Genomic DNA, 13,450 nt, shown 5'->3' on the forward strand with positions numbered 1-13,450 from the left:
CTTTGGATACAAACTCACACCAAAGCCCAAGGATTTTATTCTACTTTACCAACCGAACCTAGTTTTTATTATTGACCTATTCTTTTAAAACAAACATAATGAATGCTGCTTAAGATAAGCTCTTACAAAAACTGAGAAACACCTTAAGCAATATTGTAACTGCAGAAGATATTTGCCAGTACAACTTAATCATGTAAATCACCTGTACCTACACAGAAGAAGAAATAGCTACTATTTTACATTACTGTTCATTTACTATCTTTTGCCAGAGCTATTCCAGAAAGGGATTTAGGAGATCATCATTCTAATCCTGAATCTTGCACAAACTGCAGTGTGAACTTGAAGAAATGACTTTTTTCCCCTCTCAGTCTAACTACCATCTCCTGTTAAGTGAGAGTGAGCATAGTTCACTTCTCTTTTCTTTCCTGTTTTGTCTGCAAGCTTTTCACAGAAAGGACAATCCCCCACTACATCTGAAGAACATTTCATTTCAGGCCCTCTAGCTTGTGTTTATGGCAACTATAAATCCAGTTGTATTTATCACCCTCAAACACAGCTCCTGTTCTGCAATCATGGGGAAAAAACGGACGTGAGCTGTTAGAACATATTTCTGTAAAACTAGACAAAGCAGTCTGTGTTTTTATGTATGTGTGTATATATTAAAGATCTATCTAAAGCACATATAGCAATTTCAAAATGTTACCAGGAGATGTATGCAACTACTTCCTGCCCTGTTCCTTAGAATGCTCTGCTACAGGGTAAACACTATCGCTAAAGTATGTTTGAGTTTCATAGCACTAACACTCAAAAAGAATTTCCTTAAAAGTACTTCATATCTTAGGATATCTGTAAACATTCTGCTGCTGTAGATAGTTGCCCAGTGAATAGTGTCATGTTACCACCAGAAAACAAATCTTCACAGTATTTGCTATCAGCATTTTCTTTATCATAAAATGAACTCAACTCCAGAAAGACAGAAACCTAAACAAACCTTGAAGGGTGACTTTAAGAGCTTTTGAAAGTCCCAGCATCTACTTTAATACCGACCTCAGTAGGGCACCAATCTTTTTGAAATGGCTTTTAGCTATTAATTATTTATAAAACTATCACTTCCCCAGAGTTCACAGCGCACTACTTATTAGTCTTTTAACCAGACCCCGACTCTTCAACTTGATTTTATAGTATACTTTTAAGAATGCTCATATGAAAACTAACCCAGGGATTTGCACTTTATGTAAACAACTTTAGTTTCTAACATGGCAAGGTAAAAAATTACTCTGAAGGGGTTACAAAAACTTCAGGAGGTTGCATAATGACATATGACTTCATCTCTCTTCAAAACACTCCAAAAAGTGGAATATCAGCAACATCAGTACCTCTTCAAGTAACTGAAGACAGAGAAAATGTAAAAGCAATCTTCTGTGAAGGCTCTCTGCCTTTACTATGTAATTTATGTCTCTGTGATCTACAACAGCGGTTTCTTTAAAAGCTCCCTATAAGAGAGATCCTAGACCTACAGGAGTAGGTCTTACTCTACAAGTAGGGTGTCTGCTTCTCTCTTCAACAAATGACAGCTTAAAAGATTAGATATTAACCATTATCATGTTTGCTGTAAATTAAACCCTTTTGCCCTTCCTACTATCTACTCACTCACAAGAAACAAATGATCACAGCCTCAATTCCAATTGCACTTTTTTTCATACAGACACTTTCAACACCAGAACATACTTGTGTGTGCCCAAACAGTTTTCTGTTCGCTAGCCAAATAAACTCCATTTCCTCAACCTTCCCCATAGGTCATGTGTTTCAACCTATCATCAATAGATATTATAAATAAATTCTCATGCAAATCACTAACAAAAATACAGAACCACAGCAATTCCTGGACAGACTCCTGGTGACTTCCACTTAAAATGCCCCAGTCTGAAACCAGGATTTCACCTGCTCTGTCAGCATGCTTTTTACATGTTGCCTCAGCCATAACTCCACGGTTTGCTCATAGAATTATGATTTCCAGGTGTCAGAAAGCTTGCTAAGTCTAGAGTTATGCCAACAAGCACTTCTTTCCTATTCCCACAGTCAATGAATTTCTTAACAAGAAAAGCAGATTTTTCCATCTCAGATGGTTCTTAATAAAACCATAGTTATTTTGCTCACTTTATATTTCTCAAGTTACTTACAAGCTGCTTAATAATTGCTTCTATTACTTCTTGAGTGACAAAGTCTGAACAATCAGTCTACATCTCCCAAGTTCTCCTTCCTTCATAAGAGTAGTTATCATAATGGCACCACCACTTCTTCATGAACGTTGGTGAGTGATAACTCCGGTAGGTCAGTGACTGCTTTGACAAACAAATATTCTAACAACCAGACTACATTTGAGCTAATTATTTTCTCTCTTTCATTCCTTAATCTCATTTGTGTTCCCATCAGCCTCAAAAATTATACACATTACTTACCTATACCAAAATGCACGGAGGCAGAGGCACTGAATACTTCTGCTTTCTCTGACATTTGTTGCTGTTCTCGTCCCCACTCTCCTCTTATTTCTTCAGTAAATACAGAATTTTATTACTTTCACTACTTCCATTTTGCAACTCAGTGTTTCTAGTCTTCTTGTTCTGAATTCTTGTATTCTTCTAGCAATTATCTCTGGTCATATAATTATTTTTTGTGATCTTAATAAGGTCTTTAAAAATAGTCCATTATTAGCAAATAATTTTTTACATCAGAATAGTTCGTGTCTCTGGTTCAATGTCTTTGTTTTAGTCTCTCTGATAACTATAAACTGTCTCTTGAATCATCACACTTCACTGTTTTCCAGTTCAGCAAGTAACTGGCAGCCTTCCCCTTTCTGATGCACTGATTTTAATCATTATTGATGATTTTGGTGTTTAAGTCGCTCAAAACCCACAATTTCACTTTTGGCTGATTAGAGCTTATCTTTTCTTCTGTTTTTCACATTTTTATATGGTTTCTACATTTCTAATAACCTCCTTGTCTCAGATATTCAAATGTACAGGCTTTTTCTCCAACTCAGTTCCTTACAGCATCTTATTTATTAGCACCATGAATTTTATTCCCTCATCCTCAACCAAATTATTGGTAATTTAAAAGCTGTTTGTCAACAGCACTAATTCTACTTTTTAGCTGTCCTTTTTAAATTCCTTTAACCTAGCTTTTGGTTTTGCTTAGTTTCTAAGGTTACATTAACTTAATATATCTAATACAAATTTGGGAAGATTTTAGATAAAATGTCAAGTAAAATCACAGTTTAAAATCTAATAGTCAGCCACTACTAAGCCTTCCTTACCAATAATTTCAAGATTTATGTTCACCACTTGAGTAAAGTTTTCAGAATTCAAAACCACTTTTACCTTCAGAGGTTAAAGGTTATCGCTTATTTATTCTAAGACAGCTGCCTCATCATTTGCCCAGTCTGACTATTTTTTTCTTTTATATGGTGTTAATGATATTCACAGAAAATGTTATACAGGACTAGAGCTACAACTACACATTAGCAGTCACTCCAAGGATGTAACAAGAAATCCTAAGTTCACAGATGCCACAACAACAGAGCTGGCAGATTCAGTAACGAGATACTTCACTCAAACTGCCAGCCAGCCCACACCAGGCTGAGGAATAGGCCTGTTAAAAACTATACTCTCCTCTTCACTGTAGCACCACTACTGAGAGCGCTCATGATAAGAACAAGACTGCAATAGAGAACTTCAAAACCCACACTGTCTAAGTTTTTGGCCTCTGGCTTACTTAACAGAACTAAACATGAGGTCACATCACCTTGAAACTCCTAGGAATCATAGAATCATTTTGGTTGGAAGGGACCTTTAAAATTATCAAGTTCGACTGCTAACCCAGCACTGCCAGGTCACCACAAAATCACATCCCTCAGCACCACATCTACATGTCTTTCAAATACCTCCAGGGATGGTGACTCCACCACTTCCCTGGGCAGCCTGTTCCAGGGCTTTACAACCCTTTTAGAGAAGAAATCTTTTGCAATATCCAATTGAAACCTCCCCTGGCACAAACTCGAGGCCATTTCCTCATGTCCTATTGCTTGTTACGTGGGAGAAGAGAGCAACCTCCACTTCACTACAACATCCTTTCAGGTAGAGAGTAATGAGGTCTCTCTTCAGCCTCCTTTTCTCCAGGCTAAACAACCACAGTTCCCTCAGCTGCTCCTCATAAGACCTGTGCTCTAGACCCCTCAGCAGCTTTATTGCCCTTCTTTGGACCCACGCCAGCACTTCAATGTCTTTCTTGTAGCGAGATGCCCAAAAATGAACACAGCATTTGAGATGTGGCATCATCAATGCCAAGCACAGGGACACGATCACTTCCCTAGTCCTGCTGGTCACAAAGTTTCTGATACAAGCCAGGATGCTGCTGGCCTTCTTGGCCACCTGGGCACACTGCTGGCTCATATTCAGACAGCTGTCAAATACCATCCCAGGTGCTTTTCCACAAGGCAGCTTTCCAGCCACTCGTCCCCAAGCCTAGAACGTTGCATGGGGTTGCTGTGACCCAAGTGCAGGACCCAGCACCTGGCCTTGTTGAACCTCAGCCCATTGGTCTTGGCCCACTGATCCAGACTGTCCAGGTCCCTCTGTAGAGCATGAGAGGCAGAAGAGGCATACAGCAGCTCTCTTCCTCTCAGGTGTTCTTCAACAAATAAAAAATTCACTTGGGCACATGGTGACAATGTGTGATGCACAAACTGTTTTCTCTCTACAGAGAAGCTAGTTCCCTCCATCTAGTGACATGAAGTCCTCTTCAGCTCACCAACCTCCCAGATGCTTTTATATGCGCCCTGTTACTGAAATCCTTGTGTTTTCAGCACCCATGGCATGCCACATCTTCCTGTAGTACATGACAGCCTCTCTGAGCAAGCACTGCAAATGTCAGGTTGCATCTCCTTCATCAACTTCCTTTGTTAGGAGCACAACAGGCACAATCCCAGCAAGTCAAGACAAAGAGCTAGCTGGAGCCTTCTGAGGTCAGGATCCCTTGTCTGGGCAGAGTCCCCCCAGCTGCAGGAAGAAGAAAAAGGAACAACCACATTGGTGATACACCATTTTTCATACACTTCTTCCCTCTAGGGTATCTATAACAATACCTGCCTTGTTTTCTGTTGGCAAACTTGGCTGGCTAATATGTTTGGTCTCACAGGTGTTTTGGTCTCTCCAGTCACTATCAACCATAGGCCATTAAGAAGTTCTTGTGCTAAACAAGGGAACCTGCATTCTGGACAAAAGTATATAGGCATATTTAAACCTGCCACCTGGTCCTTCTGAAATAACATGTACTTAACATGCTTGAGCAAAAAGATATATAGCAAATTGTTTAGTGTTCCAAAAAATATCAAAAGGCTCCCTACGTACCAACATGTTCCCTCCTATCAAATGTAATTATTATGTTGTGTGTGGCTTATTTCTATCATTGTACTTTGTATTCAAGTACCACACAAGAAATAATTCTCTTTCTGGAAGAAAAGCTTACTGGAAGGCCAGGTAGTTTTAAAAAATACAAAAGAGACTATCTGGCAGCAATCTAAGAAAGAACCCAGACTCACTGTGTCTCACTTTTCAAAACCATTTTTCCTCACAGTCACAACTCAAACCAGCATCTCCCACCAAACTTCCAGATCAGAATGAAGCAAGGTTACTATGACAGACAGACAGACAATTAATATCTAAGTCCATAATAATATTTTGAAAATAAAAATCAGTAATTCAAACTCATTCAATATTTCACAAAAAAAACTTAGGTGTGATGATTTGGGCAGCTGGTATTTATTATAAAACCACTTCGTTATTGGGAGTTCTTTCCTGTAGCTGCAGGAGGCTGCAATCTATCACTGCAGAGCCTGTTTACCCTGTGTCTCCTTTTTTGTTTCAATATTGAGCTGAAACCTACAGCAGGAGATAGGAATTATTATGCTTGGCGCAGGACTAACAATGCCATATCATTAAGTTTTGATGACTGTCTCAAAGGAAAGTAGTTTTCAAGTCTGAACTTGGGGGACAGGCAGGGGACCAAGCAACAGATCATGGGGAGAAACTTTGATCATGTCTCAGGTTGATCAAAGGGTCACCTGATACTTTTTAAAAAGTCTCTCTGGGCATCCTGGAGACAAAGGTAGAAGAGCCCAGGGGAGATATTCTAAAAGCAGACAGCGTTATCAATTGCAAGGCAGGCCATAAGAAATGGAAACTGGCTTCACAAGAGACGAGAAATAAGCTATGATTTGAAGAGAATTTTGGAGCAAAAGCAGAGTACTGAATTCCCCACAGTGCACAGATTTTGGCACCAAGTACATTCAGGAAGAAATGGCAAGAAAATTTGTGTTCATTATTATTTGGTTTATCTTGCTTTCTTGGAAGAATCAAAAGGAAGACTGATTGCTTTTAAAAGGCATCACAAGGACTCAAGAATCCACCCTGTGCTCAATTTTTATCCATTTTCCTAACTCAGTAACACAAATCTCTGGCAACAAAACTGCCAGACACTACAAAAACAGGCAGACACATTTCCTTGTCCCCTGCCTGGCAGCCGTCAGCTTCTGGATTCAGTAATAGAGCAAAGAAATCCCACTGGAATTTCATCCTCCAAGAGCCAGCAGCAAATCCCATGTACTTCTGAAGAGATAAGCAGCGGCCAGCCAAAAAACAGAGATTTGCATTCTTCAGGAAAACAAAGTCTCGGGGAGTGCTGCTTCTGTCTGTCTACAGTCGGCTCCTCTTCTGCCTTGCATGTGGCACAAGCTTCTGTGACTGTCTGTGTCCATGCAGCCAATGAAAATACTACTGCCTGCATTGCCAATTGACCCAGTGCCTGTAAAACCTATCTGAATGGTAAACACAGACTTCAACAGGATTTTCTGCCCTCTATCCCTCCTACTGCTGGCACTTAAAACATTGTTTTGCCTGAGGACACGTTGGTTTACTTTAAAATAGGTACCACCACATAGGTACAGCAGCATTTACTTATTAGGTGTAGTTCACGTGCCTCATTTTCAAAGTACTATTGGAGAAAGATGCATACAAATTAACCTCTACCTGAGCTCTGCCTCAGCAAGATGAAAATTCATCTGCTGAAGATATATGCTGTGGATGACTTCAGAAAATGAGACTGAAGCCCTATGCATTCAGAGGGTATATGCCTGCCTGTCGAGAGCAGCACAAGAGAATGAAGGTTTATGAGGAGGAGACAATAATGGATGTTTGTCCAGCCCTGACAGACACACTAATGCAGTTAACTTCTTCACTAAGAAAGAATTGATTTTACCTGATACCGCTAACTTAAGATGCATAAGCCTGACTTTGCACTCCATAATCTCAAGCTATAGAGAGCAGATAAAATTCAAATAATCAAAACACTTTGTTTTCTGACAGCCATATATGTACCTAGCCAAATGACAAGTAAGTCAGTTTTACTGTATTTCAATGCCTAGCTCTAAAATTACATGAAAGAAAGGAATATACTCTCTTCACTTAAACCAACTTATAGTTTCAAGATTTTTTTTTATCTAGACTACAAATTAAACTGTAAACATCTTAAGTTGAGAAGAAAGAGCAGCAAAGGACAACAAGCCAAATTACAGACATTAATTACTCTACAGAGCACTAACATTCTTCTAACATATTTTTTCACTGTTTTACTGAAATTTAAATTGTATTACAGTTCTTGAGTAGACATACTAAATCTACATTCAATAAATGTAAAGAACATAGACTTTCTGACAATTCAAAAGTTCACGTGATGTCTCACTTCATACTGAGTCTACGCTCATTACAAAATGTTACACTTTTTTGAAGGTAACAGATAAATAAAAAATATTTTAAATGGAACAAAACCCTCAGGCTAACTTTCAAGGCAGGAAACTGTTCCATTCAGTGGATAAGTAACACCTGCAGAGGAACAGTGTAAAACAACACTTACAAAAATGCTAAGAAGTCAGACCATACTCTGAAGACCTCCTGCTGCCACTTCCTTGGCTTTGCCAGGCCAGCAGAGGCAGTACTACTTTGATAAGGAAAGGGCTGAAGCCTGGATCTCCTAACACCCTTCTCAGCGAACAAAAGTCACATTTTTGCTAAGGAGAAAAGCACATTTCCTGAGCAGCAGAAAGCAGAGAAAGGATGTATGCATTCTGACCAAAGCATCAAACTGATCTGGGCCGTGCTCCAGCTGGGAATTCAGCTCCAGGCAGCTCAGCAAATTCCCTAACTGTCATCCATACAAACTGCACCTTTGGATGTCACATGAAGTACAGAACAACTTGCACCGTTAGTCATGAAGAAGACCAAAATTACATAGGTCAGTAGAACTGAAGGCTTTAGCACTTTCACATACCACAGGTGACATGCCAAAGGTCACAGCCATACAGTGAGAAAAACTCACTTCCAAGTCCTACTTCACACTGACTTGCTCTCACACGCTGACACCGTATACAAACAGCAACATGCAGCACAGTGTTTTGTTGCTGTTTACAAGCAGACCTTCGCAAAGTTAGGATAAACCTTCTTTCCAATGTGTTGTTCCCAGTACCTTCCTTAATAAGAAAATGAAAGAAAAAATAAGTTTCAAGTTCAGCATGACAAGACTATATCTGTACAATAAAAAGACACATTAAATTAATTATTTTTTTTTTTCTGAAAATTTCCAACATCCTACTCTCTAGATAAAATTTCTGAAAGGAAAAAAACTCACTCGACATAGCAATGAAACAATAAACATATGAGTGTGCAGGGCAAGGGCCAGGGAGGAGTAGAGGTATTAACAGGCTGTCAAAGAAAAGATGTAGCTTATACACAGGCAGCACGTTTCTACTCACTGTATTAGGTACATATGGCAATCCATAAATTTTTTCCTGTGTTTCCTTTAAAATTTCTGTGGTTGACTTTTTTAGAGGATGTTTCCCATGGTATATTTGGTCCAAGGCAGCATAAAATACCTGGAAAGAGAAAATACATGTCTGTCTTTGGCACATGCCATTGGCATCTGACAAGAAAAAAAGAAAACTAGAAAAGGAGTGAAAAAATAGGAAGAGAGTAGGAGGAGATAAAGAGGGAAGAGTTTAAATACATATGGGTTTGTAATCTTCAGTATAGCATAAAAGGAGACAAATATGGTTTTGGAGTATACCAAGCACCAGCACGATGACCTATCGTAAATTTTGCTTTAGGTCACTGAGAACACTGGCAGTACTAATCCAACTGCATTTTTAAATAAAAATAAGACCGCTTCCCAAAGCTCTCCAGCGATTCCCCTTTTCAAAAAGAGTATTTTAAAACAGATTTAATAAAAATGTAAAAGTTATTTGGGGGTATGCAGCAAAGCAAGCTATTCCAAGGCACGTGCCTACAGCCATGAGAACACATCACGCCTGCAGGGGCAGGTCACATCCCAGGCAGTGAACATATGAAGATGCCCATGCAGCTGCTGATGCCCTGAGTTTCTGCTAGAGCACTCAAACAGTGTATTCCCAAGGCAGAGGCTTCCTTTGCTTTAGCTCTCACCGTCAGAGCAATAAATTGCTGCAGGATAAGCTTAGCCTCAGATCACACTGCACCAGGAGGGCACTTCACCAGAGCTAAGAGCTGGTTCACAGGCAATTTTTGTGCAGAAGCATATGAGCTACAACAAACAGGTGTGTGGCTAAATGTCTGAGGTGTCTGGAGATCAGGACCAAGAAAAAGCTTTTTCAACCAAAAAAAGCAATGCAGAGTATCTGGCACTTTAACAGCAAACATGAAGCAGGCATGGATAGAAGACAGTGCCAAAGCTCAGTGTGTGCCTTCACTGGAAAACACTGCACCATTTCTTTTTCTTTAATATTAAAATTTCCTATTCTGTGGAGGTGCAGAAAGACAGAAGAGGAGAATACCCACAGCTGTGCAATAATTTTTGAGAAGTTCGGTGAATCTGGAATTTTAAGCCTAAGAGTTCAGGTCAGGCCATCCTGTGGTAGGCACATTTCATGGGAAAACTGACAGCAGGGAGCCTCAAAAAGCTTTTGTGCAAGTGATGAAGCAAATCATTTGGGTAGAGATTCAGGTCCAGTCACACTCCCAGGGATGCTGTAATTAATACCACTCCCAATGAGATAAACACACTGTTTTAGGAATTATAACCATAAAATGCAGCAATTTTATGGAGAAAAGGCTATTTGGGGACATTCTCTATCCATGGAGAATGCCTCCAAACATCCATAGAGAATTTTTGTTTTATGCTATCTGAATAACACAACCCACTCAACTTCTGAAAATATTCTTTATAATGAAACTTGGATACAAAACCATTCTTAGCTCTTTAATAATTTATCAGGAACCAGCATTTATTTTATTTGTGCTTGATATAACGCATACTTTCAACCTAAATTGTAACTGTTTCTAAAGGAGCACACTCCTTCTGGTTGAATAAGCTGTCTTCTAACATACAGAAACTCCATAGACTCATAGTATCATAGAATGGTTTGGGTTCATAGAGACCTTAAAAGATCACCTAGCTTCAACTCACCTGGTATGTGCATGGACACCTTCCACTAGACCAGGTTTCTCAAAGCCCCATCCAGTCTGGCCTTGAACACTTCCAAGGAAGGGGCATCCATAGCCTCTCTGGGCAAGCTGTTCCAGTATCTTACCACCCTCCACAGTAAAGTATTTCTTCCTCATATCTAATTTAAATCTACTTCATTCAGTTTTAAACTCTTACCCCTTGTCCTGTCACAACATATCCTTATAAAAAGTCCCTCTCCAGCTTTCTTGTAGGCTCCCTTTTGGTATTGGATGGCTGCTATAAGGTGTCCCTGAAGGCTTGTCTTCTCCAGGCTGAACAACTCCAATGCTCTTAGCCTGCCCTCATAGGAGAGGGTGCTCCAACCCTCTGATCTTCTTCATGGCCCACCTTAACCCCAGCTCAAGCAGGTCCATGTCTTTCTAATTATGGGGATCCCAGAGCTGGAGGCAGTACTCCAGGAGGGTACACATGAGAGTGAGGTAATGGGGGAGAACCACCTCCCTCAACCTGCTGGTCACACTTCTTTCCTTTGACAGTGTTTGCCAACAAATGAAAAAGGGGAAAATTATTTTTCTTCAAGAAAAATGAGGATTATAAGGAGAGGGGTGAAGAAGCCATGACTTGCAGGAACTACTCCTGAATTCCCTGTTTGCTTCTTATGTGGCTAATAAAGAGAAAAGAGGTCAGTAAGACCTAAACTTGTACAATCAGCGACTAATGACATTTCAAGTTTTGCATCCCAGATAGTAACATTGAACAAGAGATGCAAACACAATGTAACATAGCCCATCTACAAACCCAGAGTAGGCAGCAAATTATCTGCTCAGGGGATAACTCCAGGAAGACCCTGTACCAAATGGCAAACAATTATGAGTATTTTTAAAAACCAAATTTTGCAAGGGTATTTTAAATTTCCCATCTGAAGAGGAAACATTTCAATATGTGCTGCTAAGGCCCAAACATGTTTTCAGCTCGGTCCGCTGTACAGACCCACCCAAGGCTGGTTTAAAGCCAAATCATGCTGATCATAGGTAGACATCTAGACAATGGTTGATAAATTAATAGCAGGTGTGTTTATGCAGGGCTTATATTTTAGCATTTACTTAGACTGAAATAGAGCTGCTTAGTACTGTAGGAAGTATTAACAGAACAGTGGGGAGTCTTCACCCGACGGAAGCAGACCTGCTGCTGATAACTCCGACGTCAAACTAAATATTGAAATGAGAAAAGAAGAAGCTGCTGAAGAAGAAGAATTGAAGTGACTTGACAAATGATGAATTTTAAGCACATGAAGACTCCGTGGAAAGCTACAAAGGATTAGTATCTTGTGTAATCAGCGATGGATAGGGATATAATCATACATGAAGCTCTGTATGCTTGCTATTCAGTGTGGTCATAGCCCAGCTCTGAGTTGTGTTACTTGAAAGCAGACCTAGTGTACCCTGAGATTCTGACAATTGTGTTACACCATCACGATAATGATAACATGAAAAACTAAATACCTAAAGAAAAAACTATATTACATTCCAAAAACTACAATATTTTTTGTGCTTATCTCAGAAAAACACAGAGGCTTTGCAATCTCTTTGCTTGTACTTTTCATCCTCAGAGCGTGTCTCTAGAATCCTGGTTCATTTTTAAACTAAGTTTAACAAAAGCTACAGCATTTATTGTAGCAAAAGTGACTGAGAGTATGACCAATAGTAAGTACCATGAACAGATCTGAAAATCACCTGATGTAACAGTCCACTTTCTCCTGTCACCCTAGGCTTTCATGACTCTGCAGGAGTCATTTAACATCGACTTCCCTCTCCTCTCAAAAAAACCAAAGCAAACATGAGGAACTTCAGCATCGGACAACAGACTTTAGCAACCTCCTTCAGCTCAGCAAGGTTCTCCTCTTCCTGTCTCCCAGCTTTGTTAGGACCTGTTCACATTTGCTCTCCAGTGTTCCTCAGAAGATGGAGTGGACTACATTGCAGTGGACCTTCTCCTAAAGCAAAATTTGGAGTCAAGTGGTTTGTGGTCAGGAAACTGGAGCAACAGCTCAATTCATATTTGGGCAGTGGGAAAATGCCAGCGGAAGGCCAGTGAGATGGACTGCCTAAAGAATAATGTGGTGACAGGGAAATGAGTCACAGAACCCAGCTATGAGATTGCCCCTGATCCTGGCACACGTGAAGTGTGGGAAGAAAGCTATGAGCCAGGTCACCTGGACAGTACAAGTAAAAAAAAAAATCTATCCATGAAAATAAACTTGGATGAACTTTATGGCCATAAGTATTCCCATCTACAAATCACAGTTCTGTGTGTTTACACAGGCCCTTGAAATAGGAAAGGGAGACACATGCCACGACTGCAGGATTGGAGGTGATACTGCTGAGGAGCATGCTAACACTTAATATCAAGCAGTAGCTAGGATATGATTTCTAGGTTCACTAAAAGACATTTCCCAAAAGACCTAAAAATATTAAAAGGCCATCAAATAGTTACTATCTTCAAACTGTCTATTTTGCACTGACATTGGTATTTACTAGTTTAATTTGATTCCAGTTCTTTATAGCTTCTTGTCTGCTTAATAGCATTAATATGTAAACAATTACACATTTTCCAGTGAAGTTAGTACTGACTGAAAGAGTCTGGGACTGAATTTACATGGCAAAAGCCTTATGAGAAGATGCATAGACTCTCCTATCTTTCCTCCTGAGTGATTATATGAGCTGGAAGAAAATGCAGAGATATTACACTTATTATGAAAAAAAACATTTCTTATTTTCACATGCCAATAGATTATTTTCTGAATAGAAAACAAAAAGAACGTTTAGGCATTTCTCCTCATGGCTGGAAAATTTGTAAGCATATTTCTTTCTTTTAAAGGTCAAATACAGCTTACATAGCATCTAGT

At 39.6% G+C, this 13,450-nt stretch overlaps 1 protein-coding gene across 1 annotated transcript in view; it reads right to left on the bottom strand.

Annotated features, from left to right (window-relative positions):
• MIPEP (mitochondrial intermediate peptidase) overlaps window positions 1-13,450 on the bottom strand; it is a gene marked incomplete at its 5' end in the record, with an annotated part of 45,334 nt that overhangs the window by 16,630 nt on the left and 15,254 nt on the right. Inside the window, one exon of the mRNA XM_008938720.1 lies at window positions 8,861-8,980. Coding sequence (XP_008936968.1) covers window positions 8,861-8,980 — 120 coding nt within the window. The remainder of the gene's footprint in view (window positions 1-8,860; window positions 8,981-13,450) is intronic.

Source organism: Merops nubicus, unplaced genomic scaffold (assembly GCF_000691845.1).
Source record: "Merops nubicus isolate BGI_N331 unplaced genomic scaffold, ASM69184v1 scaffold3614, whole genome shotgun sequence".
NCBI lineage: Eukaryota > Metazoa > Chordata > Aves > Coraciiformes > Meropidae > Merops > Merops nubicus.